The following is a 27,052-nucleotide window of genomic DNA, read 5'->3' on the forward strand; positions in this document are numbered from 1 at the left end:
AAAAAGAAAAAAAAAAACAAAAAACAAAACACACCCAAAACACACAGGATGAACTTTGGAGATGTTAAATGGAAAAACCAACCTAAGAACTGGGAACACCATTAGTTTTATTTGGTTTGGCCTTGTTTATCATCAGAGTAAGCCAAGGAAAGTTGAGTCTGACAAAATACATCAAGTGCACTGGTTTACAGGCTATTGCTGATTTCTTGTTTTAACAGTTTGCTTCAATTAGCCCATGTTCCCAAATACTCGATTTACATTATATATATATATACACACACAAACATATATATATATATATTTTTAAACTTGGATCATGTAATTAGTATGACACCTTCATTCTGTTAATATAGTCTCATGCTATGCATGTCGGGCTCCTAGAAACTTTAGCAGTATGAGGTCAAGCTCTGACCTTTGTGATTTCTTAGGCAAAGGCTACCACCCAGTATTTGAAAGTCTTAGCATGAAGATCCTAAATATCTTTCCCTATTAGTAAATTATTCTTTAAGATAAGCTGCGCAGAATGAATTCCTCTTGTATCCAACTCGCTTCTCTTCCAGTAATAATTGAGACAATTCCATCAACAACAGTTTCATTTTGTGTTACATTATTTTATTTTCAGGGAAACAAAAAATCTCAATTCTTCCCCTTTCCTAAACTGAGTAGAAATGGTGAGATTTATTGTGGCCCGCTTAAAAGCTCTCTTTCATGGAAAACCTATGTGAACTTCTACAAGCACAGAATACAAGGAGTAAATACAAATTACTGAAACTGAAGTATAAATTTTCCATAAAGTATTAAAAACTAATATTCAGAGCTTGAACTGCTAGTTATTACAAATAATATTTTTGTGCTCATACCTTGGTAGTCCTCTTGTTCTTGCCGTTCATTGATATCCAAAGTGAGCTTTTTCATCCTCATTCTTTCCTCCTGTTCAGCTTGTTGTTGGTTCCAATGGTTTGCAGCAAGTTGGGAAGACATTGGTACATTCAGGATCTTAAACTGCAAAGTAAAAGAAGCCTTTAAGCACCCAGAGAAGCGAAGGAGAAGAGACAGACTTAAATATGTTTATTTCTAGGCTGCCTTGATGAGATACTTTCTGCAAATTTTTCTACTGGGAAGCATGCTGGTTTTTTAATCTACTTTGCACAATGAAGCATGAGAAAATAAAATATATTTAAATGTTCTGAAGACATGTAGAATGCACAAAAAAGGCAGATGTATTGTTAAGATAAAAAACTATTAAGCCAGAGTATTTATGGGAAGAAACCGCACTAAGTTTTCACCAGGAACAGATTGCTGTATGTTTTGATTCTTATTCTGATACAAGCTGCACTGTCTAGCTACCCTGCAAAGAGATCAACCGCCCCCGAAAGCAGAATTTCTACTGTTCTCTCTTGTGATAACGGAGGGGAAATGCTCTACAGTTTTCAAATACCTTCTGCCATTCCTTGGTCATGACTTCATATTTTATGAATGACTCTAGCCCCTCAGTGCTTATTGAGGAAGAGACAACTGCGGGGTCAAGTTTAATCAAATTTGATCTTCCCCTTTTCACCTCCTCCCCGAGCATTCACACCACCCATTCAACACGTTACATCCGATTTAAGTTACATCAAAGGCAAACTTGCTGTCTCGGAAAACTCTAGCTGAGATTTTCAGAGAGAGGCATATGGAAGATGCTCCTCTTTCCTCAGACTCCAAAAATGCAGGGTTTTATTTTCACAGGAGAATATTTTAAAATTATTCCAAAATAGAGAAGTGATAGTTTTCAGAAGTTCTGTAACGTTAAAGTTTGAAAATATTTAGAAAAAAATTCCACTTCCCCTTTTGATTGCATCTTCGCTAGAAACAAACGTTTCCCTGCTATACCTATGGCAGCGTGTTTAAAAATAATCACTCCCGGTATTCTAGGAACTACTGTGAATCCTGGTGCCTGTTCTTGTCATCTAAGATCTGTTTCCACAGAAATAGAAACAGGCAGATTTGTACATGTTCTTTTTAGCTGCACCGTCAAAAGCTGCTGACAAAAAGATGTATATTATAAGGACCTCTAATGTGACGCTACGTAGCAAAAGCAAAATCCTCATAGTGCATCTTTTGCATTTCAGGTAACAATCACTGAAATCTCAAAAGTATCTATCACATAGCAGTGCCCCACTGGCAGCAGACTAATGAGGGACATGAGAGGACGCTGCATCCTCAAATGCAACATCTGAAAATAAAGAATGCAAATGACTGTGTTTGAAACGGCTAAGATCGACTATTACAAAGACTTGAGGGAAAAAAGCTGAATACAGTGAAACCGTATCAGCTAAAAGACTTATTTAAATGAGGCAAAGGATTTTTTTTTTTTGCTCATTAGCAAGGTATCTACCAGTTATCCTGACTATAAATGCAAGCTTGTTGGATGTTGGGGAGGAATGGGAATAAAAATGAAAGTTATTTTAATTACAAAAAAAGTGAACTTTAGTTATTCATTGCTGAGCAAACGAAGCCAGTTTCCAGATATTCTGAAATGAACTTCAGGCGAATTACACAAATAACCATCTAATCCATCAGCAGCATCTCAGGGTAACAATCATTTCCCAGGCGAGGAGCTTAATGACATGGCTATCTTCATATATCCTTTATTTTTGGTCTGTTCTCTGGATTTATCAGCCTAATGGGATTGGTAAGTGTTTTCAGACAGAATGCTTAAAGCAAAAGAAAGAAAATGTGAAATACAGAAGGGGGAAACAAAAGAGATCCAGAAGACATATCACCGTATCGCAGCATCACTGATCTCAAGGCAAGCTGATGGCTGCCGTCCGAAATCAAGCCATCGGTGACTATTACTAAAGCATACGACGACCGCTGTGCCAACGAAACATTCCCAGTTTACAAATAAAGGAGCATACTTAAAACTTCTTATAAAAACTACAGAGAGAGAACATAGGGATGTCTTGTTCAACTGAAAAGATGGCAGACTTGAAAATGGTAAGAAATACTTCTTCCCTTCAGAAGACTGCATTAAGTTACAGAATTGATAAAGAGCGTCACCGAGATAAGAACGTAACACTCAAGGACAGATTCGACTGTTCTATGGGTATTAGCATCACTTTAAGTAATCTTGCTAAAATCCTTCAAATGAAAGGAAACCTGCTYGCTAAGAGGATACCTTCCTTTCACTGTCTAAACCTCCCTTTGGTTCACACCTACCTGGCATAAAATTGCTTGGGCATTGCCCCAAACGAACGTCAGCAGACGGACCCCAGCTCCGACATCTCATGGTCACGTCTGAATTTCTCCATTTCCCCTTGTCCTCTCACACCTTGGGGATAATTCATCGTGCTATAGCCCGAGTTCGCTAACCACGGGGGAGCAGCAGTTTTACTGCTAAGAGTGCTGTAGGTTTTGTCATGCAACGTCTTTGCTGTAGCAGACGGGTCAGAAGCACCATGACACTGCTCTACCTGGCAGCCTGGCTATCACGCATTTTGGTAAATCACAGTGTGACAGCAACGGATAAAGCACGGTGTCCTTGCTCCTATCAACCTGCGGTGGATTAGTAATTCAGGCTGCAGGCAGCTGGTTAGCAGCAATCACGAGGAGCGCTACACAGCGTTGCTCTCGTAGCCTGGCACGTGAGCCGAGCATTTAGTGACCGGCCCGCGCTCGCCAAACATTAACCTCTGGAAGTAAGAGCAGCACATTTTATTATCATCAATAAATACCTTTTTTTTTTTTTTTTGGACATGATAATGAGGTGGTGCCGCTTGTTCTTCTAGTGATTACTAGGATGAGAAATAACTTTCAGCCTTCCAGGTTGTCTGCGAATTTTGTTTGCTTGTTTTTAAAAAGCTGGAATCAGATGGCTATCGCTTAAGGGTAAAATACGCATCCATCACTTTAAAACTCAGTGCACACTGCTCACTCAGATTTAAAATTAAGTAGTATAAGAAGGAGCAACTACTTTCTTCTCAACTCCACCTCTTCTTTCCTGCTTATTTTTTCTGTTAAAGCTGTCCATTAATGTATTTTGTCTGAACACAAATTCCGGACAAAGAAGCCTTTCACTGACTCAGGAACTGAAGTATTCTATAAAACAACCATTTTTTACATTTCTAGAAACACCAAACGGAGCTTTGGCAGGAAAAGCCTACTCCCAAAAGCAAATACTGGGGGAAGGTGGCAGGGGGACAGGACTCCCGAACAAGTTCGGCTTTCTTTTTCAAGCCACAGGTTGTCAGCAATATTTTCCCCTCGCGCAGAGTATGAAGCTCCTAAAATTCCTGATAATTGCAGATATTCCCAATAAATCATCCTGAAAAAGCTGAATGCAGGGTGTTTTTTTTTTTTTGAACAGAGTTCTCTCAAATCCCTTTTCAGCTCAGTGACAACAGTTAGAGCTCCCCACTCGAGACTTCTGCAAGAATTTTAATGCACTGTTCAAGTCCCAGGAATCAGAGTAACCAAACAAGTTTAATAAGGAAATCAATTAATCATCACTACTAAATCCAAGTATGGATATGCCCAAATAGGTAGCACTCCTGAGACTTTGAAAGCACTTATTTAACACAGCATTTGCATAAGAGAAGGATTAAAACTTTTAAAAACAAACAACCCCCCCAAACCACAGACGTGCAATCACAAACTCTTACTGCTTCAAGACTTTTACARCAGACCTTCTCACGTTCTGCACAGATGCCATGAATACAACACGAACTCCTATAAGCTCCTGCACAATTCATTAGATTAAAAAGCAAAGTAAAAAAACCCCTCAAACATTATTACAAAAACCAGTAGCCCCAGTAAAGGCAAAGGAGAAAACATTATACAGAGCACTAGGAAGAAAATGATCAAGCAAAATATTTTTAGCCCAAGAATTTTGGCCCCTTTATTTTCCTCTCAACAAATATTTAACAGATGAAATGACATTTTGCATGACTAACATCTCATCATTTTATAAGATTTTCCTCATTAATGCACCAACTCTTACAGCTATATTCTTGTTTTATTGTGCATTTACACTGCAGTGAAGTTTGGGGATTTAATCGCTGTTTCATGTCTGCAAGTTTGCGTATTTTTGCAGCACGTGCCAGAAACAACTTTCCACCCATCCTACGATCAAGGTTAAATTGTTTTAATCAACAGCTAAGCAATGCATTTGGTCTCCGATAACATTTCACACCAAAACAAAGTTCTAAGTCTACACCAAACCCAATGCTAACTAATTGTCTGCTATAAAAAATGTCTGCAAAGGCCTCTTGGTGAAGTGAACCACGCAGCAGTCACTCTATCAAGGTGTGCTCCATAGCAAACTCCACCATTTCCAACTTCACCTGGTCAACCACGACCCTGCACGGCATTTTTGCAGCTGGGAACCAAGACTGCTCTGAGAAGACTACAGAAGCTTAAACTACTATTTTTCTACTATCCCAACTCTTTCTACTTAAAGTACTATTTTTATTACTCCTACTTGTTACACAGAATAAATGATAAAGCTTCCAAAGGTGCCTCCTAGCTGTGCAAGCTCTCTTCCCGAGGAGAAAAACCGAATGGCAGTTTTACAATTAGTAGAAGAAAGCAAGCTCAYGACCATTCCTCACCCCACTTAAAACATTAGACCACCACAGTTTCAACAGTAGTGTTTTTCACAGCCGAATAATCTTCTTTCTAGACCCCTGCATATGAACAACACTGAGGTCTTAAGGATGCTTCTTATCTACGTTATTCTGGTTCACCGTGTGCACACAGATGCAACAAATGTGAAACAGCATCAAGGTGGATTTCAAACAACTTGCTGAAGTTCATGCAAGTTAAGCTGAAATATCCTACAGCATGTGGTTATTTAAGGTTTAAATTTCAGCCTGAACAGTGCCTAAGAATAGCACCATGAGGTTTATTACCTCACAGATTTTCACTTAAATCATGCTAAATTCACACACAATTTTTAACTGCCTGCTCAGAAGACCCAGCCTATATTCACACGGGGCAGGTTTTCCTCATTTCCTTCCAAATACTTGATACTAATATTAAGGATGCAGCAAGGCATATTGTACCTTTGATTCCACCACCAACTTATCTGCAAACTGTACAGATATAACTGAGGACACAAATTAATCTCACACACAGATTAAGTTAAATTAGATTTTTAAAGTGTCTTTCATTCACAAGAAGAAAAAGACTCTACTTCAGTCTTACGTCCCTCAACCGTTCTACACTACTGTCAAATTTCAGGTAACGGAAGTCAGAATAAAGTGATGCCGTAGGTCTGAGTACTCGAAAGGTGAAGACCTATGGAATAAAACACTGGTTCGCTTTTGCTTTCCCCATTAACTTCAATCACTCATTCTCATCATCCATATACACAACTGAAATGAAAAGGCTTCTTTAGAGGCCATAAACCATGATGAGAACAGTGTTTTCAGTGTTAGGTATTTATGTGTATACTATTCATTTGCATACCCAAGAAAATTCAAACACAAGCTAGAGAAAAGAGCCAAGACAAATGTATAGTTTGGCTGCTTGAAGTAAGGATTTTGTTTTATCAGTGGGTTTTCTTTGTTTTATCAATATGATATCCATTCAAGCTGCTTGGAGAGACTCACTCTGGAAGAATCCCCTAAAAGAGCCTTTAAAAATAACAGCTGTTTCCCAAGCTGAACAAATTCAGCCAAGTRGCAGTTGTGCAGAAATTTGAACGTAGCAAACATATATCTTGATTTGAAGCTGAAAACGCTGCCAGCAAAATCTGTAGAGTCCTCAAGATTTTGATATATCCAATCTCCTTTGGTTTCCTACTTCTTTTAACTTTCAGTAGCAGTCCGCCAACTGCATGGGTTCATTTCCAACAACCATGTTTAAAATGCTTGTGTGTTGTACACACAAAACACATTGCTGTCCCTTTGGTCTAATGAGAAATTACCATAAATCACAAAATAAAGTAGTAGTAGTATTTAATCAGAGAACTGTTTTATGTGATTTCTATTAACAACCAAGAAATCCAGGAAACTACATTTAGTATTTTCTACTTACAAAATTAAGATGCCTGCATCCTATTTTGAGAAAAAGGATGAAGAAAAAGTTTCTGGGACTTTAAAAGTCATATAGAGTAACTTTTCAAAAAGTTAAAGCATTGGGATTTTTTTATTTTAGCAATATCTATGTAATCTCTTACCTGCTGCTTGTTGCCTTTTCGTGTTAACATGACAAACGGCATTGTGTCTCCGGACTCCGATTCTCCTTCCCCACCTCCAAGTGGGGGACCCTTCTTTAGCTGACTTTTGAGATGCAGAGGAATAGCAACATCCAACTGATGCACTTTAACAGATTCTCCACTCCTTTGCTATTAAAAAAATAAAGAAAAAACTGCAAGTGATCAGATGCTAAAAATACCAGAAAGCCTGGCAACGTTCACATTTTCATGACTGAGAAAAATTTAACCTCCCAAGAAAACAGATAGTAACAGACAAATAAATTCACTTGGTTTTATTACATTATCCTTTGGTTTCCTTGCTTGTGGAGAAGAAAGTTACAGGTACAGAATGTTTCAAATCTTAAAGGAATTTTGGAAAACTTAACCTTTGAAGGAAACAAATCAAGAGATTTGATTTGAGACACTTGAGAATGCACAGTTTAGATCCAGGGTTTTTTGTAGGACGTTATTACWGCATTCCAGATTCAGGGCTTGCAATACTCAATACTGAATTATTTATCAGGTGCAGCTGAAAAAAATATCTAGTATTTACAGGATTTAAGATTTCAATGCAGTTACATTTTAAGCATATTGTATGCCAGGCTTGGATAGCCTATGGATAAAGTCAGAAATGTTGTACAGTATCTGATGCAGCTGTTTTTACTGACTTGTCTAATAAGATACCTCTCAGCATCTAATATAATTAAAAGCTGTTTCACTATCTAAACACTTCCTCCAGTCTTCAATCTCAGACATGGAAACAAAACACTTTTGGATTTTTCCTGTATAATCAGCGACTACCCTACCTATGGGAATTTCAAATGAAGTTTTGAAGTTCTGTTCTCTATGTTGTTTCCATACCCTGCCTCAGTTCTGTTAACTGTAGCTATTTTGTCTGTCAAACTGTTTTAATTTAATTTAATCCCACAGTCTCAGATTCAGCATCAAATTTCTGAAATACATTGATCTCACATGCCAGATTAAACAGAAAATGCTAGTCTGAAACAAGGGGATTTTTTAAATAAATAATTATTTTCTAGGAAAGAAAAAAAATTTTAATTTAAAAAAATACCTCAGAGTTTTTTCTCTTTACAGAGAATTAGTGAAACAAAGAAAACCAAAAAACCCCACAAAATACAGTTTCTAGCAAAAGCCACTTCTAAGAAAGTCCACAATTGAGTGCAGCAAGGATTCAGCATGAAGGTGTTTCTAAATGCTTTACTAGTTAGATTTAATTAAGGCTTCAGTGAATCAAAAGAAATTTTTTTAATACAAAAGAAAGTCTGTGGATAATGTAAAGAAGTCCATTTAAAAAAAGGTATCAGCAGATGAAATATCAATTTTATTTTGTTATTTTTTTGCTTGGGGCTTTTGTTTGGGGTTTTTTGTTTAAATCTTTGCAAAACTACTGACATCGTTTCAACAATCAGAATCAAGTCAATCTCTGTTTTTCTCTGCTCCTCAACTGGCAGGAGACAGATACATCTGAGTAGTAAACCTACTCAGAGACAATAGTTTTGCTCAGTTTAGCCTTTATATCTAGAATATTGTGGTTATAAGGCAAAAAGAAGAAAAGCAGCCCACTATCAAGCTGTTCTGATTTTCATGACAGTTTTTTCCACTTCAAGAGACCTTATCTAGAAAGGAGGACAGCACAAAGCCTTATTCAGAGAGGGAGCAACAGACAGCAGTTGTGCAGAAATGGAAGTCCACTATGGCACAGAAGAGGCCAAAAGTAAGGAAAAGAATCCATACTGTTTGGTATAGTAAACTATGCATTAGTCACTTATTTTCTTAAAAATCAAATATGGTCCATTAGTGTGACAGTAAGTCACATTTATTTAATACAAGAAAAAAAATTAAGATTTATACCTGAAGATTTTCCAGCATCATTTTATCTAATGCCTGAATGAAGTCTTCATCTTCTGCACAAGGGACATGCTTGAGTCCTCCTCCTTTAATCATTACTTCCTAGTACAAGGGAAAAAAAATGCATTAGATTCATTTCAGAAATATGAACATTCAGTCTAGAAATGAAAGAAAAAATACCCTCATTGCTTCCATGACACATATAATCAAAAGTTTCAAAATTTTAAAAAAATAAAGAAATTTAAAATAAATTGTTAGAGAAAAAGGTTTCCAACCTGGACTATTTTCTTCCAGAAATACTTTCTGAAGTTTACCACTACAATTATTACGAAGGTGGACCACCAAAGATATTCTGACACACTTGCATATGTCATTTTAGATATGACAACAATACAAAGAAAAGTCTCTCTATTCCCCACCTACATGTAATTTATTTAACTATTTTTTCCTTGAAGTCCATATAATTAGCCGGTTTCTTCAGTAGGAAGACTATCCTTCAGCATTTGGAGAGTCCCATCTGACACAAATAGCACTTAACATGCCTCTTAGTACACAGATAATGCTTATACAATGGGATCTGCATCACTGTCTCATAGCTTTTGGGAATCTAACTCCGCACTATTCCTTTTTTTCCAGTTTTAAAGCGGGGGGAAAAAGAACCCAAACCCCAAGACTTAAAGAAATACCTTCCTAGGTCAGCAACACGTACTATTGTAAAGGCATTAGAATCGAGTGGGTTTCAACAGCTTACTAGGACCAAGCAAAAGCCATCACTCAGGAGATACTGGAATCAGCTTCCCACTTCACTCATTTCAGCTTTTCACAGCAATGCTGTTTGTTCCCATGCTCTAAGCAATACTGAAGTCTCTTCCAAACACTGATTAACAGCACAGACCACAAAAACCCCTGCTTTTATATACAGCTTTTCAAGTTAGCACCTCAACACGTTGCTCTGTGATGATCATTACTTTCCTTACTATGCAACTGCAAGTTAGGCGCAATTAGAGATAAGTTCTTTTGCTATAGATGTTATGATCTGCCTCTCCCAAATCTATATTACAGGAATCTTGCTCTTCTTGGTTTGCCTCCTTTTCACTTCTGAGATCTAGTGCAGAGCAACTCATTTACTTTGTTGTACCACATCAGTTTGCCACTATTGTTGGCATGGCAAAACCATCATTTATGCAAGCTTTTCTAGTCCAGCTACCTGTGAAAATGCACAGTCCTACAACATCATCTTGTAATAAAGTTGATGGCATGAATGTTTACAGAAGGTAATAATGAAAGCTTGTAAATACAAAAATAAGCTCAAAAATGCATCTGAAAGAACAGTAGGGAGTGTTCTTACTGTGTTTTCCCAAGGTAAGTTATGAGCAGCATTGGCTAAAAAGATTCAGTCAAAAAACAGAGATGCAAAAATCAGTTCACTTATCTAAAGAAACCATACATACTGTATTCTCCTCATCTGTTTCATTTTCCTTATTGGAGTCTGTAAGATAATCAGTGTTTTCTTCCTCTTCTTCTTCACCCTCTTCTTCCTCATTGTCAGAGCCCTCCTGCAATATTCAATATTTAAAATTTGACAGTATAACTTTTGATTATTTTAAAGAGAGAGTTACACATATTCACTATTTATACCCCCCAGAATACAAGGCACTATACAACTGATTTACTTATCTTCATCGACAATGTGCTGCTGTCCGTTTCCAACGATAAAAGCACCCAACACACACTTTGCTTGAAAAAAAATCCACTCGTGTCTGATTCCTTGCACACATTCTCTACATCTCCCCCTCACAGCTGTTCAGTTCAGTCAGTAAAGCTGCATGTTGTGTTTTGTATTTAATGATTCATAGTAATCTACAGCCTGAACTCAGTCAGCCTTATCTGGCATTTTCAGCAGGAGGTTTGGATGAGACAGTTTTTAAAGGTCCCTTCCAACCTCAACCATTCTATGATTATAATGATATTAATTCTTGGGTAAAGGCACAAAACCAGACAAACTTCAGAAACTTTAAGGCTGGGAGGCATGGACTGAAGGAAAGCTTACTAGTAAACCAATCAACCAACCCAACTATAAGAAGGAGAGAGAAGAGAAAAAGTAAGTATACACTAAATCTCTACAAATTAATCAAAAAAGATTCTTCTGCAAGAAATAAGATGATTTTAATACAGCTACTTATCCAGTAAATTCTCTGTCTCAGGTCATAAATTGCCACAATAAAATGTTCTATTTGCTTCAGAAGTGCTTCCTATTTCCTGAATAAATTCATTTTCTCATAATATTAGCATTAGCATGTCAACTTTGCTGTGTCACAGTGACAAGCTGGAATTTCTACGTACACGCCTGCTTTTTTACTGGCTACACCACTTTTAGTTCAAAAGATTAGTGGTACAGTAAACAAGGAAGGCTGATACACATTATAAATCCTTTATTTATTCATATTATACAGGCATACCTTGGACACCTGTTGTTCCTCCTACGATTGCTTTGACATCTAGTCAATACATTTGCTCCTAACAAAAGTTACAGAAAGTGCTCTGAAAGTGTTTTTACACCAGAACACTAACGGCAACACACACCCTGATGGATTCAGCAAAACGTCAGGTTCAAGTTTCTGCCATAATTTCTCTGGAATAAGCCTCACTTTGTATTCAGTTTGCACATATAAGTGACTAGGACAAACACTGTTGCCAGAGCATTGACTTGGTTGTGCACATCCACATTTCATCTGCTAACTCTGACACACAAGAGCTTCAGGGAGTCTCAAATTATTGACTACTGAATTCTTTTTATGCAAGGCTAACACAAAGCAAGGAAAATGATTGAGCTCACCTCTTCCTCTGGTTCATTTACTTCACTTTCATTGCCAGATTGTTCCTCTGTCTCTGCTCCACCTTCTTCTTCCTCTTCATCCTCTTCTAGATTCTCTCCTTCTGTAAGGGAATCTTTGGAATCTTTGTCATTCACAAGTCCTGAAATTTGGAAAAAAAAGAGAAATAATTAGAACAAATAATAACCTTTGCCTGTACCATTAAAGTTGTACCATATGTGTAAGATCACTTCGAAAGCCCATTGCTACTGAGCACTAAGTAAGCTTCYGATGGGTCATAATATTTGACTTTGGAGTGAAACATTTTCTATATATATATAATTTGTAAATAAATGGTAGCAAGGATAACAATTTCCTCTCAAAAAGGGGGAAAACTTTATGAAGAATGTTTAAAATCTTCCGTAGAACAGCGATCAAAGCACTGCGCTACACAAGCGGCTTTGAAACRTCCCGAAACTCAGCGTGCAACCTTACTGAAAGGCACACTGAAATATGAGCACTAAAATCACAGTATGTGCAAAAAATGGCAGACTCTAGCAGGCACCAGGCCTCGGCAGTATTAGCTTTAGTACTTCACACCGCTTCAAGAGAACCCTGAGTTCTTAAAAGAGCACTTCAAAGCATTCAGAGAAATGCCTCTTTAACCCAGCTTAGGTACTCCAACTCCTCCACTGTTTTTGCCAACACAGAAATCACAGCTGATGGTACTTCAACTTGTTATAGGTCAATTAGCAGTTTTGAAAGAGCCATTTCTCAGCCTACAATCAAAGTGTTTCAGAAAGATTTATTACGCACTTGAACCTATGAGGATGAACTAAAGTTCCCTGCATAAAGTCTGAGAAATCAGAGCCCCTTCCAAAAACATTATCTAGTGTCTTTACCCTACTTGGAGACAGGACCAATAGATCTTTCACCGTGTTTGAGTTCGCCCTGCAGTTTTCCTTACTGACCTGCTTGCCACCGCTACCCCTCAAATCATCTGAGTTTACTTTGTGGGCAGGGAGTCAAGAATAACTCCCTAAACCTTTGCTTTCCTTCATTAWGGTATGCGTCAAGGTAATCTCCCTTATCTATACTGTTCTTTCAGTAGTGAAAAGCAAGCTTTAACACCTTGACTCTAACATCTGAAATTTTAAAGGCTTTTGGAAAGTATGTTGCAAAGTAATTTTAATTCTGATTTATAGCATCACATTGTGTTACACAACTGCAAGAGAATTGCGCTCCATTTCAGTGTCCAATTTAGTCTTTGAGAGAGATTATCAGAATTGTTTTCAGASAACATATTTAAGAATTGAGCATGGTTCTGAAATTCAGAAAAACAGTTTTTAGAAAACAGCTATTGCAGGCATTAAGCTATCCAATGCAAGACAGAACAAACTTCCAGCATACCGTACTCTTTTCATACACTCTTTTAAATTTTTTTCATTAATCTCCAAAGCCACTTAATCCTCCAGAGGATCATGGCCTGAGCCCGCAGAAAGTGGYGCTGATGCCAGCCTTCTGCAACAGCGCAGATCCAAGCCAGTAATTTTTCAAAGATTTTGTTAAGGAGTAAACACGCTCACTATACAGTTTGTCCTTCATATTTTAAAATTATACAAACTATACACTTAGGGCTGACTGTTAGCTTAGGGCTTTGGAACAGCAGAGGAATACATAAAGTCTGTGCTCCTAGCACTCCTTGTTTGTTCTCTGCTATAGGAAGAAATACTCTAATCCAATGAATCAGTTTAAGGCTTGGAGACTGTGGTCACAGACCATTCACTCATTTTCTGCACGTGTGTCTGTACATACATGTTTTGGGAAGAATGTCTTGGTTTTACAGTAGTTATGACTCTTACAATGGGACTTGCAGTGGAGCTCAGCTCACTGAAGACTGATCCAAAAGCCCTGTCTATCAGTCCCCTGAGAACGTCATATTTTTACTTCCTAACTCTGGCTGATTTGTCCCGAAAGTTTTTTTTKGGGGGGGGCGGGGGGAGTAGTAACATGTAYGGTATAAGTATTTAGGAGGTTTTCAGACCAAACAAGCTATCAAACAAGCATTATTATCCAAAGATATACCATGAATTCAACAGCAGAATACCTAGTTGTCATTGCATCTGTTCAAATAAATACYGTGGTTTAAACTACTTCTATTCATTGAGTGACACAAAACTGAATAATCCTTTAAGTTTAAAAGCAGTACAAAAATGGTACTGTTTAGGCACTCTGATACAGCAGTTACGGCCAAAATCATTCCTCAGTTTCACGAGGGAATGCAGACCTATACCGCTCTTAACCAGACGTCTGGATTCTCAACAGAGAAGTGGTTTGGGGTACGCGAGATCTTTTTTGCCTCAACTCCTGATGCCTTAAAGGGATGCGACATGCAGATACACACAGTCAGGTCTCTTTCAAAGACCTCAACACCTGACAGCTAAGATCAGGAAGATCAGCTTTAGGAAGAGGTGAATCTTTATTTCTGTCTAACTTAAGCATGGCTGTAAAGTGAACAGCATGTATGGCCGTATGGTATTTAGTGAGGATTTCAGTTCTGTGTGAACACACACATTTCCTCCTTCATATACCAGAGGTTTCAAAGCATCCTTTTTCCTATTCGGAAATATCACGCTCTTCAGAATCTGCGCTGCTCCGTAATAACACAAGAGCTGCTTTGGAATGGCTCTCAGCRGTTTCTCACCCGCACACCACCACCAGCGTGGCACAGGAACCAGTGGTCAGCGCCCAGCTCGGGGGCTGCAGGCAACACGCCGCCCCGGCGTCCTGCCTGGTGTTACACTTCAGACTGCCGAAGAGCAAAGCACGTCATCTCTAGCGCAATCCCAGCGTATATATAGGTTTAATGGCAAACGAGTAATATCAGAAAAGCAACTTTTTTTTTTAAAATGTTTCTTTTCCAACACTGGCCAATACTCAAGTGAGGAACCCCCACTGAACTATATTGCATTCTACTGCTAAAACAGTGATTCAGAGAACAGAAGTTATTACGATTTGCATGAAGGAAATGCTGAACATCTTTCAAAAGAATATTCAAATTTATGTAGCTAGTTGTAAATTACTGCTTGGCTACTATTTTGAGATCACAAAAGCTACCAATTTAGATCATACCATAATGAATTATTTACCTGCATCTCAGTTATTACATAGATAATTCTGAAGCATGTCAATTATAAGAACAGCAAAATTAAAAACACAAATTCCTCCCAAAATGCACGTCACAACATTTTACCTGGCAACTGCATATACTCATCCCAGTGGATAAAAGGATTATTTTGAAAATTGGACTTGTCTAACTAGAAGTGCTTATAAGGCTATAATTAACACTCTCAAATCTGAAATTCATATATAAAGGCCTGCCACAAAAAAAAGTCTTCAAATAAAAATTTAAAATTAGAGAACAGATCCATTTAATGAGAAATGAGCACCTTAGTTTCCAATAACTACTAACAAAGGCTGTATATGAAAGGTTTTAAGGTTAATACAATGACAAACCCTACCCAAGTGTCCTACACAAACAACAACCAATCTTTCTCCAGCTGAGCTGTGCTCCACACCTGACATTTGTTCCCCAAACTAACCAGTTTTAACACAGATGTCTTAGAACAGTTGATAAACAAACATCACTGAAGACTGAGCAGGATTTATTAGCTAACATGCAGCCTAGCTACTACATACGTTTTGAGAAAAAGACAGTTTAATAATGCAACCAAAGCTCAAACACATGAAAAGAAGTCATCCTCTCGCTGCTACTGGAACATAAGCCCATTTAAAATTATTTGAAGGGAAATATAAGACTCAAAGTATCTGACAGCATTTTAAAAGCAAAACATGTTCTCTCCTTATTTTACTGTAGTTTCACACTAGTCTTACTTTAACAGCAGCTTTAGTCAAGTCCAGAACAGGGGAAGGAACAGGGAGTTGCAAAAGCCAAGTAACTGAAGCACGAAGCTGGCTTGCATCAGTGCTCAGCAATCAACAGGCTCCAGGAACTGAGTGGGCAGATATTCCTTGCCTTTTGTAGTAAAGCTGGCTTGAACTTCCTAAATTTTTTCTGAGAAAATTTATAGTTTTCTTTCTCACCCTTTGCACCATACTACTATATACGCACCAAATACTACGTTCATAGTGTTCATGTTGACAATTTTCCTTCTTTTACTCATATCAATTTAGAGTTATGGGGACTCTATTTGGAGATCAGAAAATGCAAAAAAAAAAMCCCCAAAAACAAACAACCCCCCCACACACCTTCATCACACTAAAAAGATCAGAACATTAGAATCACAATAGTTACCTATCATTGTGATGCAAATGATAACTTTAAGAAATCCAGGATTTGTCAAAAAGACAATTACTCTTTCACATATCCTTACCTAATTTTATTAAGAATTCTCGTTCCAAGTCTTGAACCTGTCTGATAGCTTCTTCCAGAGAATTGCAGAGCTTTATCTTTGGTCTCAGCAGTTCCAGGGTATCACTGATCATATAGTCAATGTCTATAGGAAATGGATGGTCTTTTGTCCACACATCCAAACTTTTTTTCCACCAAACATACCGCTAGAATACAAAGTATTCAAATGAGTTATATGCATGTAGACATTTATAAACTATTTACCTTATTTAACTACTTAACCTTGTAATGCCTAGCCACATTTGTTCAGTAGAAAATACAAAAGATCTCAAATCACTAATCTTCTATTTCATACAATTATTAAATATTTTGAAGGTACTAAAGAAAAAACCATACAAAGGCTTATATCATTTAAAACCTGGATTTTCATTTTAATTCTGTCTTTGAGTTAGAGCCACAGACATTAAGAATATGCTCCTTTTATCTTAACAACTGCCGAAAGTTGGAAGACTAAACAAAGAAAGTGCTGACGGGAAAGTGCCTAAGGATAAATTCTTTCGATGAGAGATAAGCCCTTAGTAACTGTCCACTTCAGCTTTCAAATCCTCTCTTTACATTTTAAGGAAAATTCAGTCCCTTAAGGCATAGTATGAAGAAGGGGGAGGGGGGTAAGGAAGGGGAGAAACCACAAAAAAAGCAAGAGGTTTAAGACTTCAGCTGTTGTAAAGTGAAGATTTATCATCCAGTTACGGAAAGCTTTATAACAAATTAGCACATACACCTTACAATAAATGGTAAAAATTAAACGTTGATCTTAAAAAACCCTGAAGCTACCAGTAGAACCTGAGAACGAAGGGGTTGCAAAACTGCATCTGAAAATGGAGTACGAATAACAGTCTTTATTTAAAAGGTGACATGGTCAAAATACACACTTGTTCAAATGTTAAGGTGTAGCAAAAATATGACATCTTTGCTGACAAGTTTGTTTTAGGTTTAAAATGGTTTATTATAGGTTTAAAATACAGTACTTCAAAACATCATTTTACATCTCATATACAGGTAACTAAGTATATGCACCCCAAAGGTCTGAGATAAGTTATCACCTTAATTTGGTTCATTTTTTAATATCTCTGTTTTAGTATAGTTTAAAGAGAGAAGCAGAAGGAAAAAGAAACGAGTCCAATGAGTTTTAGCATGAACTCCATGGACAGGAATTCCACATCTCTCAGGGCAACCTGTTCAGGTGTTTAAACCCTTTCGCTATGAAATCTCCCCCTGCCCCCCTTATGTCTAAGTCAGGACTTGCCTTGCTGTGACGTGTAACCACGACCTCTCCGCCTTTCACTGGGCGCCCCGAGAAGCATCTGACTCCTTCTGTACAACACTGTCCGACAGTTGCAGCCAGCAATCATATCGCTCCCCCTTAGCTTTCCCTTCTCCAAACTGAGAAAACCCACACTGTAGAAATTGTGAGCCTCCTTACCATTGTGGTGGCCTTCCAGCGGACTCCCCCCTATTTGCCATGTTCCTGCTCTTCCAGGGAGCCCAAAACTGGATGCAGCACTCAAAATGTGGCCTCACAATTGCCAAACAGAAGGGAAAAAAAAAATATATCCCTTCCCTTGACCTGCTGGCTACACTCATGCCAATGCAACCTAATATGCAGTCAGCCTTCACCACCTTAAGGGTGTGCAGCTGATCCTCAGGTTCATGCAGTCCAGGACCCCCAGCTCTCCTCCTGCAAGGCTGCTTTCTGGGCAGTCAGTGCCAGACCGCAGTGTCGCATGGGGCTATTCCATCCCAAACTCAAGAGTCGTTATTTACCTTTGCTGGACTTCATGAAATTTCCATCAGCCCATTTCTCCAGTTGGTGAGACCCCTCTGAAGGGCAGCCCTAAACCTTCAGTGCACCAACTGCTACCCCAGTTTTCTGCAGTTGTTGGACCAACACTTAACGTATACAACTGAAGACATATTTCATTTTGAAATAAAACGGCTACAAAATTGAGAGAGGATTTTAAAAATTATAGTTCTAGAGAGCATTCAGAGAAATATATAAGCATATACTGACCTTAAATACATTAACTTGTTAAAGAAAGCTATTGAACTATATAAAGTTCAGTTCATTTATACCTGAAAGTATACAAGGAAGCAATCAAGTTTTCGTTTGCTGGATCCTCTGTCAAAATACTGTCCACAGGTATCAAGGATGGTACAGACTAGTCTAATCCTGAAAAGATGCTCTGGAGGATCCAATGGACTAGGACTACCATCAGGGTTCACACCAAATGATGTGAATGAATATAGAGTTCGAAATATTACAGCTGATTCTACCATTCGGTAATTGTAAAGCTCCCCCAAAAACTTGGCACTGCTGATCCGCCGTTGGTTAAACTTTGGCTGGTTAACCTTTAACAAAGAAAACAAAAAGCCCGCCAAAAAACACACATTTACTTTAGCATAGAGACCTAATAGAATCTTTATAAACATATTTTTTAGAAAAAAGCAGTATAAATACTTGACAGAGGTTGCTACAACAAAAGATTTTTTTTAGGGCTACATGCATTACATAACTTAACATTCAGAAGTACTGAAGACAGTTACGAAATATGGCCAGCTAGTAAGTATTACAGAAGTTCAAATACATATAACATACTCTATCTGAAGTCTGTAATGATATTTCATTCCCCAGAAAATTCTTATAATTACAACCTCTATCAAAATATGGGCTAGTCTCCAAAGTGACTTGAAGCCACATGAATCTGACTGCGTTGTCAAAGAAGAAATTGTACCCCCTTACCATGGAAAGGGGCTAAAACAACGGTTCATAAAATCTGTGAAGATTATTGGGACAAACATAAAGCAAACAACTGAAAGACAGGTACAAAAGTCCTCAGTCAAAAAAATCCAGAATCTAAGGAATCTTTTCTGTAAGCACGATTATTTTATCATTTTCTTTTCATCATGAATAGATTAGTATGGCTTTATAAAAATGATAATTTTTACCTCCATTCCTAGTCGAATATCCTCTAGCACTCCATCCACAACATGAATCCCAACATCTTCCTGGTAAAGGACCAACCCAGCTAAGAGGTTGGCTACACAGTGAATACTATTATATTTCACATTCCAGATGTTAATCATACAGCATATAACATAGTCTTTTACTTCTGCATCCTGCCAAGGCAGCTTGCGCATCTGTCTCAGGACCTAAATGGAATTTTAAGGTAAGCTTAACACTTAAGAGGTAAAATTTCATAAATTCACCTTCATCTCCCCTCTCTCACGGTTGGGATGAAATCCCTACACGCGTCTGCAAGCAATCTCCTCCTTTTTCAAACATTCCCCATCTCTACAAGAGCTATGGAAAATTTTCCGTATGCAACCCAACTGCTGTTTAAACCCATTTCATAATTTCTTTGCTCTTATGTCTCTAACTGTAGTCTCTTCTCTCTTACTCTGAAGGTAAGATATTTAGCACAAAGACTATTTTACCCTGTATTTGTTTTCATTGCTATGGAGAATTCAGGTCCATGGCTAGAGCACCTCTGCATTATGGCAGAAGAAATGAAACTACATGAACCATCAGGGATAAAAAAATGATCCCTTTCCCTTGCAATTAAAAACAATCATAACCCTCCCACCTCTCCAAAAAGTTAATACTACATCAGTTCCAATAAAACCTGAAACAAAGATTTCAAGCAGATATACCTTCTCTGTGGTGACCTTGGAGAGATCCTTGTAAAGAAGCTTACGAATATACTCCTGCAAGGGAGGACGTTTTTTCTTCACAGTTTTTTCAGCTGGAGGGGGATTACAGTAGTAGTAGGCATTTTCCACCATTGTAACATAGCGTGCATCAAGATGCATTGCTTGTTTTTTTCTCATCATTTGCTCCTGGAAACAAATGCAAATGGTCAGTTAAAAATGTTGAGCTACTACATTTTCAAACCAAAGGCTTTTACTTCTAAGTTTGAAAGAAAAACAAACATGAAAGGTTCCAGAAAAATAAATTAAAACTTTGAGTAGAGAGAAGAAAGGACAAAGCATATATATGGTTCTGTGCTGCTACTTCTAAGATCACTTTTATTTACAATTCCTGTTTTTATAAAGGATCCCCCAAAACAGGTTTCAGAAGAGTTATTTGAAGTTTGACTAGAAATCTAAATGTTCCTGTTTATACAAAACATGACTTTAGTTAAGTAGAATTATTAACCATTTGACTAACATTAAAGTAGCTGAGATATTGATTTCTTTGCACAAGCACAGCGAATCAATGCAAGACTGCCAACCTACATTTTATAGCAATACGAGACTCAAGAAAGTTTATACTGATGGTTTAAGCAATGGCATTTTTCTTATTACATGATCCGTTGTAGCCATTTACCCRAACAGAAGAGACTGCAACAAAAACAGTACCTTAAAGATGCATTTCAGGCAAATTCAGACAGGTTAAAGCTTACTACATTATCAGCACTAATTACTGTGCTTAATTGTCAGGATTATCCATATCCCATTTTCCTCACTGCCTACAATCTTTTCTCTGTACTTAATTTCAGGTATGTACTGTACATTTAATTCATGGCTATTACAAACCTCTTGATTCTAAAAAGTCTGTACAAGAATAAGGTCGTAGCTCTAAGATGCTGGATTTTACAGTTAACAATGAAGGTGAAACTTAATTTCTTCATAAAACAACATTTATAKGTATGTATCTATATATATATATATAAATAAAAATAAAATTAAGTAACATTAATTTATGTACATCATTTGATTCCACATATTCTAAATGACTCAGGTTGTTCAACAAGGAAAGGAACTGCACTGCTTTAGACTTCACTGAATTTTTTAATGGGTAAAAAACAAATCAGTCATTTTATGGAAACTCCCTACACAGTAATTTACAGCATCAAACATCAGCTTTTTTATTGGTATTATGGTACTTTTTTTATTCCTGCACACAAATGTTAGCACTGCAAACAATGTAACCTAAACAGACCGGAATAACCGACATTCATACGGGCCAGTAAACAAATTAAAACTGTTTATACCTTCTTCCAACTCTGATAAACAAGTACAATTTTTTGTCCTGGTGAATTTTCTACTAAACTTGAATAAGTTCAAGTTTCTTCTACAAGGCAGTGGTTCAGCTAAACTGAAATGCAAATGTACTCAAATAGCTTCTAAATGTCAATTTTAGGCTGCTAATTCCATGAGGAAGAACAGTTGTGCACAATACAGTAACCCAACATATAGACAATTTTCTTCCTAGATTGTGTGCATCTACTGCCGGGAAGCTCCGAATCTGACACAAACCCTAAGGCGTTTCATTTTTAACCTTTTCCATGACACAAATGGCCTCTTTTGATTCCCTAATAAGATTATTTCTTTCCAAATGGGAAATTTCTCTCGAGCGATAGCCAATTTACCTATGGTTGTTTAAGAGATGCACAGCATTTTAGCAAGCAACTACGTAAATTGTTTTTTGTGCTGTTTGCACTTAGTGAGGAAAAGCCAATTACAACAGAAAGTTCCGCAACCTTAAGGTGTCATACATACTACTATTATTTTACAATTTTTTTGGTCTTTTCTAGATGCCTTATGAGAAAATACATCTTTGCTGCCTTATGACATTTATTATGCTGCACTACAAACTGAAAATTGAAGTGGGGCAAAATAAAACATGACAGAGTAGATGGCAGAAGGGCTTGCAAATAAGATCTTAAACTAAAACTACATCATTCGTATATTTTCTGGTGTTATAAAAGTTACACATTACATTTTACCAGCAGGCTATAATTAAAATGCTTTTTCTTCTCAGAGGAGAGATATGTGCTACTCCACTGTTCAAAAATCACTGTAAATTCTTATTTTTCAAGCATTCCTAAGCACGTATGGTAACTCTTTAAGTGGATATTATTAGGGTGTCATTAGTCTTAATCTCTATTAAAAGTCATCACCCTTTTAGGCAACTGTTTCTTTCAACCYTTCTTCATTTAAGGTATCAAGACAGATGGTCAGGCAGGAAGAAAACCCATAACAATAAGATGTCTACAATTAAAAAAAAAATGTGATGCATTCAGAGACAAAAAAAGCAAGACCTGCAGTCTAAAGTGTTTAAGCTAATCGGCTACTCTGGGCCTTTGTTTTACTAGGCTAAAATGAACACTGACTACAAAAACAAAGCCAAAACACTAGACTCGAAGATTCTTTTTCTTATTTTCCTTCTATAAAAACAGATCATAAATAACATTAAAATGTCCAGGCTAAAATGCCAAGAGGGTGGGGAGGGGATATCGGGCACAAAGCCTCTCTGCCCGTAGTGCATAACACAGACCCATCTCAAAAGGAAATCTGGTGGGAAACCGGAGGTGCTCCTCTGGTGGGAAGTCTCGCTCCTCCTCACCTCGTTCCCATACAAAAAGCCAATAACAGCAATTCACACTGCAATAAACCGATGAGAAGCAATTTCAGCGAAGCAAAATGAAAGACAGAAGTCACCAAGTAAAGCGTAATAGGCAGAAAGAGGAATTCAGAGAAGCATCTCGGCACATGACTGACGTTACCTTCTCGGCCGGCATGGAGACATTGAAAGGGTTTGACTCACAAGTCACCCTCTCTCCTCTTCACTGCCTGTAGTGCTCTGTCCATCCACTTGCTCCAACAAGCAAATTTTTAAATTCCTTGGAAGCTATTTTTTATATTTATAGTAAACTAGCACATTCTACTTCTAATAACAACAAATAATTACTTTGCACAGTGCAAGACAGAGGCTGTGACAATCACTATTTTCTTACGGTTTCCACTTATCTATACAAGAAGCACCCCCAGCACTGAGCCACTGAGTAGCTTAAATTATAAATGCTGTAAATACAAGTGATATTGCATTAAAGCTGAAAAAGACAATTTGATACAGTTGTTTGAGCTGAAGGATCTTTCTTTAAAACCATATCAAAAAATTTGTTATACCAGAAACAAAGCTTCAAATATATTTTTAACAAAATGGCATAACACAAGAACTTAATATTTTAACATGATTAAGTTATGATAATCATATATTAATATAGTGCTAATCTTCTTTCTAAAACACCAATTCTAATAATCCACTTATCAGCAGACCAATCTGATAGTCAAGCCAGCTCCACAGTAATATTTTAAAATTGCATAAAGGATATCAAATTTGAAAGATATCCCAGGAAGAATGATTAATAGAAATAAACATTGCCCCAAATAAAATTAAGTATTAGCACAAATATTTTCATCCAAAAAAATTAGTTTTTCATTCCCCATCATTAAAACATCTTTAAATAATTTGCAAAACATCACATAGTTCAATGTGATCATTAAAAGTTTCTCTAGAATAAAGTCAGGTAGTCCCTCAGTAAGTCTGCAGCAGTCTTAYGTAACACACAATTAATTGAGGGAAAATTAATTATTTAAATTAAACACACCACGATAAAACAATATTATCTTTAATTTGGAGACATACAGCCTGTCCAGCACCTTACTACAAAATACATCTTCAGCAGTGAAGATTAAGGCTAATAATTATTTGGAAGGTCAACAGGCCTTAACTCTACCTGTTACACTCATTGGCAAGATTGGCTTTACACCTACTACATTTTTTCCACAAGATCCCAATTAATTTGCTTTGGGAGTAATCTTTTTCAACAGTCCACACTGACCAGCATCATAAACCTACGATCCAATTTGTATAATACTATTTAAGTCCCAATCAGATTTCTGTATTTACTGGCGGGCAACATGAGGACATGCACGCGCTGAGATAGTAGATGGTGGGACAGAATGCACCCGCAGCAAGTTCACAGGAGATACAAAACTGGCAGGAGCGGTTGATACAGCAGATGGTTGCACTGCCATTCAGAGGGACCTCGACAGGCTGGAGAAAGGGACTGACAGGAGTCTCATTACATTCAACCCAGGGAAATGCCAAATCCTGCACCTGGGGAGGAATAACCCCTCGCACCAGTACAGGCTGGGCCATGACCAGCTGGTCTACAGTTCTGCAAAGAATGGCCTAGGGCGACTGGTGGACAAGTTGAGCATGGGCCTGCAATGCACCCTCATGGCAAGGGCAGCTAATGGTATCTGGGGCTGCATTAGATAGAGCATTACCAGCGGGTCAAGGGAGGTGATCCTTCCCCTCTATCCAGCACTGGTGAGGCCACATCTGGAGTGCTGTGTCCAGTTCTGGGATCGCCAAGACAGGAGAGACATGGTCCTGGGCAACCTGCTCTAGCTGACCCTGCTTGAGCAGGGGGGTTGCACCAGATTATCTCCAGAGGTCCCTTCCAACCTCAAAAATTATGTGATCCTGGCATCAGCTGACAAATCTTTTAAAAACCTGAGAGATTCAAAGCTCCTTTCAAGTTATAGAGCACTCTGTAACAAGTAATCGTGAGCCAAGAATTTGGAGTTCATTTGTTCATCCTTTTCCTTTTGCAACTACACCACTGCAATAGACTATCACACTCAGAGTTATAACTGGATGAACAAGAGATTCAGAAAGAAATGGAATTTGGGGGAAAAAAAATTTAGAGCAATATACCAAAGTACGCAGCAACTGCTGCTACTATTAGCTCTGCAGAATAAGTAGGGAGGATATTGATACAAGAGAAAGACCTATCAAGTGTAAGCCTAGTCTTTGCTAAGACAGGAGATGAGTACAGAAGAAACACAGTGATATTTCACAGCTTTAAAGACCTGTGCCTCTACATGGAGATTCCAAACACTTAAACCATGCACTTCCACAAGAGGAAACAACATTCCCTTTCTTCTCCAAGTTTAGAGAACACTTTCTTTAAAAACAGCTTGTTTACTGCAGATACCTATGTCTGTAGTCTTCCTTCACCGCAATGCACAGATTTGAAGGTCAGAAGGGAAGACTGAACAGTCCAGCCAGACTTCTAATATAACAAAGTGGTCTATTAGTTGGCCTGTATCTGCTTAAGCTGCTTCTGGTTTTAATGCAATTTCCTAATGTTGATATCTGTCTTAAAAGCACTTTTTTGACCATGTTTGAATCAGTCCCTTACCTTGGACACAAAAATTTTATGATCCTCTCTCAAGCCAGGAAACATGTCGTTATTCAGGGCTAAAATTCATACACTAAAAATCTTCAGACACCCAAAGCTAATCCTTTCGTTATGTCTAAATCTTTGCTAGTACTTATCTAGATTTATGGATAACACTTCTAGTCTCACCTTAAGTACAAATCCCAATTTCTGTAACGCCTTCTTTTAAGTCTTCATAAACTTGTTCTTCATATTTATAACCCCAGATTATGTTACTCAGGGAACAGAAACCTCCTACTTGACCACCTCTTTACCTTCAGTTAAAACAGCCCTTTATTATTATCCTGTTTTACTGGCTAGCCTTTTATCCTCAAGTAGTATCTCATGTGTGTATTCAGGTTCAGCCTCTACATTCCTTCAACCTCAGTTTTTGCCCCATCTATGAACAACTACGCATCATCCAAACGTATTCTTTGTAGCCAGAATGCAGCATCCTTTTACTTCAGAAGTTTAATCCTCTATTTATGCTTTCTTTGTAGTGGTGAACAGATTTATAGGGCAACTGGATTTCTGCAGAATATTTTCAGAAAGCTATTCTCCCTGGAGGGGCAGTCTGAGAGCTGAGACAGCACTGGACAGACTGTAAGTAAAAAGATGACACAAGCCCATGGGAATACAGACAAACACTGATACCACCAAAGCAGCCTAGGACTTGAACATATCTGAAAAACAGACCGTCTCAGTGCCCTCCCCGCCATGGAAAGGAACAGTATTTCTGGAAAATCGATTCTTTTTCCTCTTGTACCGGACTCAATTTTTATGACTCTCCAAGATGAGACAGGAATCTTGTGGCACTAAACTTGTATGAAAGTTTAGTATGATGCTGAAAGAGTCAAGAAGGTTATCCTCCCTGAGCATTCATGATAAGACTTAGTGAAGGTTTTCATTTATTAGTGACCAAATACTGTAACTGCCATTTAAGATATTAATTGCAATGATTGTTATAGTCAGAGCACATCACAAAGCCAGAAGATAAAAGAAATAATTTGTTTAGTTCAGTACATGCTCTCCCTCAATGAGACTCTTCTTCTCTTACCAAAAGAACACTGGTTCTTAAGTGGGATTCTGGTGATCTAAACAGGAATCTTCCACAGGTTTCCAACAGAGTACACGCCATTTCAATGTGGTGATGAGAAAAGTCTGACAGAAGCATCTGGTATATATTCATATAAAAAAAACGCAATGTGTTAAACATCTTTTTCCACTACAGAAAATAATATCTGCTTGACTTTACACAACTTTTTTTTTTCCCCCCTTCTTCAAAAGGTATATGAAATACCAAATTGATTTCACTCATTCATTTTCATTTTTTATAGTCCACTTTTAATTCAGGGCTTTACATTCAACTTTATCTTGAATGTAATCAGCATACAAATCAAGATGACATATCTAGAGATTAATGCTTTGCAAGGTTGATTTTGCTCCTCAACAAAAGTACTTGCTAAGATGGCATATAAGCCTCTCTTTGCAACCAGTGAAAAGCTTTCTGCCTCTACCCCGCCCTTACTGGTTAGTCATTAAAACATTAATTTAAATCAACGCAACAAAAAGAAAAGCTCATTTCCAGGTTTGCAACAAATAATGTATGTATAACTAGAGAATCTACCATTACTTTTCATGAAAAATCATTAGCAATTTGGTTCTAATGTTCAAAGATGGAAGTATATTTTAAATAGACTCATACTATCATTGAATTAAAACATCCTAATTTCTAAGAATG

The 27,052-nt window shown here is 37.6% G+C and overlaps 1 protein-coding gene across 5 annotated transcripts in view; it reads right to left on the reverse strand.

Moving 5' to 3' along the window:
* UPF2 (UPF2, regulator of nonsense mediated mRNA decay) overlaps window positions 1–27,052 on the reverse strand; it is a 70,960-nt gene that overhangs the window by 11,903 nt on the left and 32,005 nt on the right. For all 5 annotated transcript variants that reach the window (XM_026091180.1, XM_026091181.1, XM_026091183.1 and 2 more), the window contains 10 exons: window positions 26,369–26,485; window positions 19,946–20,131; window positions 19,241–19,444; window positions 18,368–18,643; window positions 16,257–16,440; window positions 11,886–12,025; window positions 10,501–10,605; window positions 9,053–9,151; window positions 7,163–7,330; window positions 861–1,002 (listed from right to left, as the gene is read on the reverse strand). In XM_026091180.1, coding sequence (XP_025946965.1) covers window positions 861–1,002; window positions 7,163–7,330; window positions 9,053–9,151; window positions 10,501–10,605; window positions 11,886–12,025; window positions 16,257–16,440; window positions 18,368–18,643; window positions 19,241–19,444; window positions 19,946–20,131; window positions 26,369–26,485 — 1,621 coding nt within the window. The remainder of the gene's footprint in view (window positions 1–860; window positions 1,003–7,162; window positions 7,331–9,052; window positions 9,152–10,500; window positions 10,606–11,885; window positions 12,026–16,256; window positions 16,441–18,367; window positions 18,644–19,240; window positions 19,445–19,945; window positions 20,132–26,368; window positions 26,486–27,052) is intronic.

The sequence above is a fragment of the Apteryx rowi genome, unplaced genomic scaffold, assembly GCF_003343035.1.
Source record: "Apteryx rowi isolate R43461 unplaced genomic scaffold, aptRow1 scaffold_9, whole genome shotgun sequence".
In the NCBI taxonomy this organism is placed as follows: domain Eukaryota; kingdom Metazoa; phylum Chordata; class Aves; order Apterygiformes; family Apterygidae; genus Apteryx; species Apteryx rowi.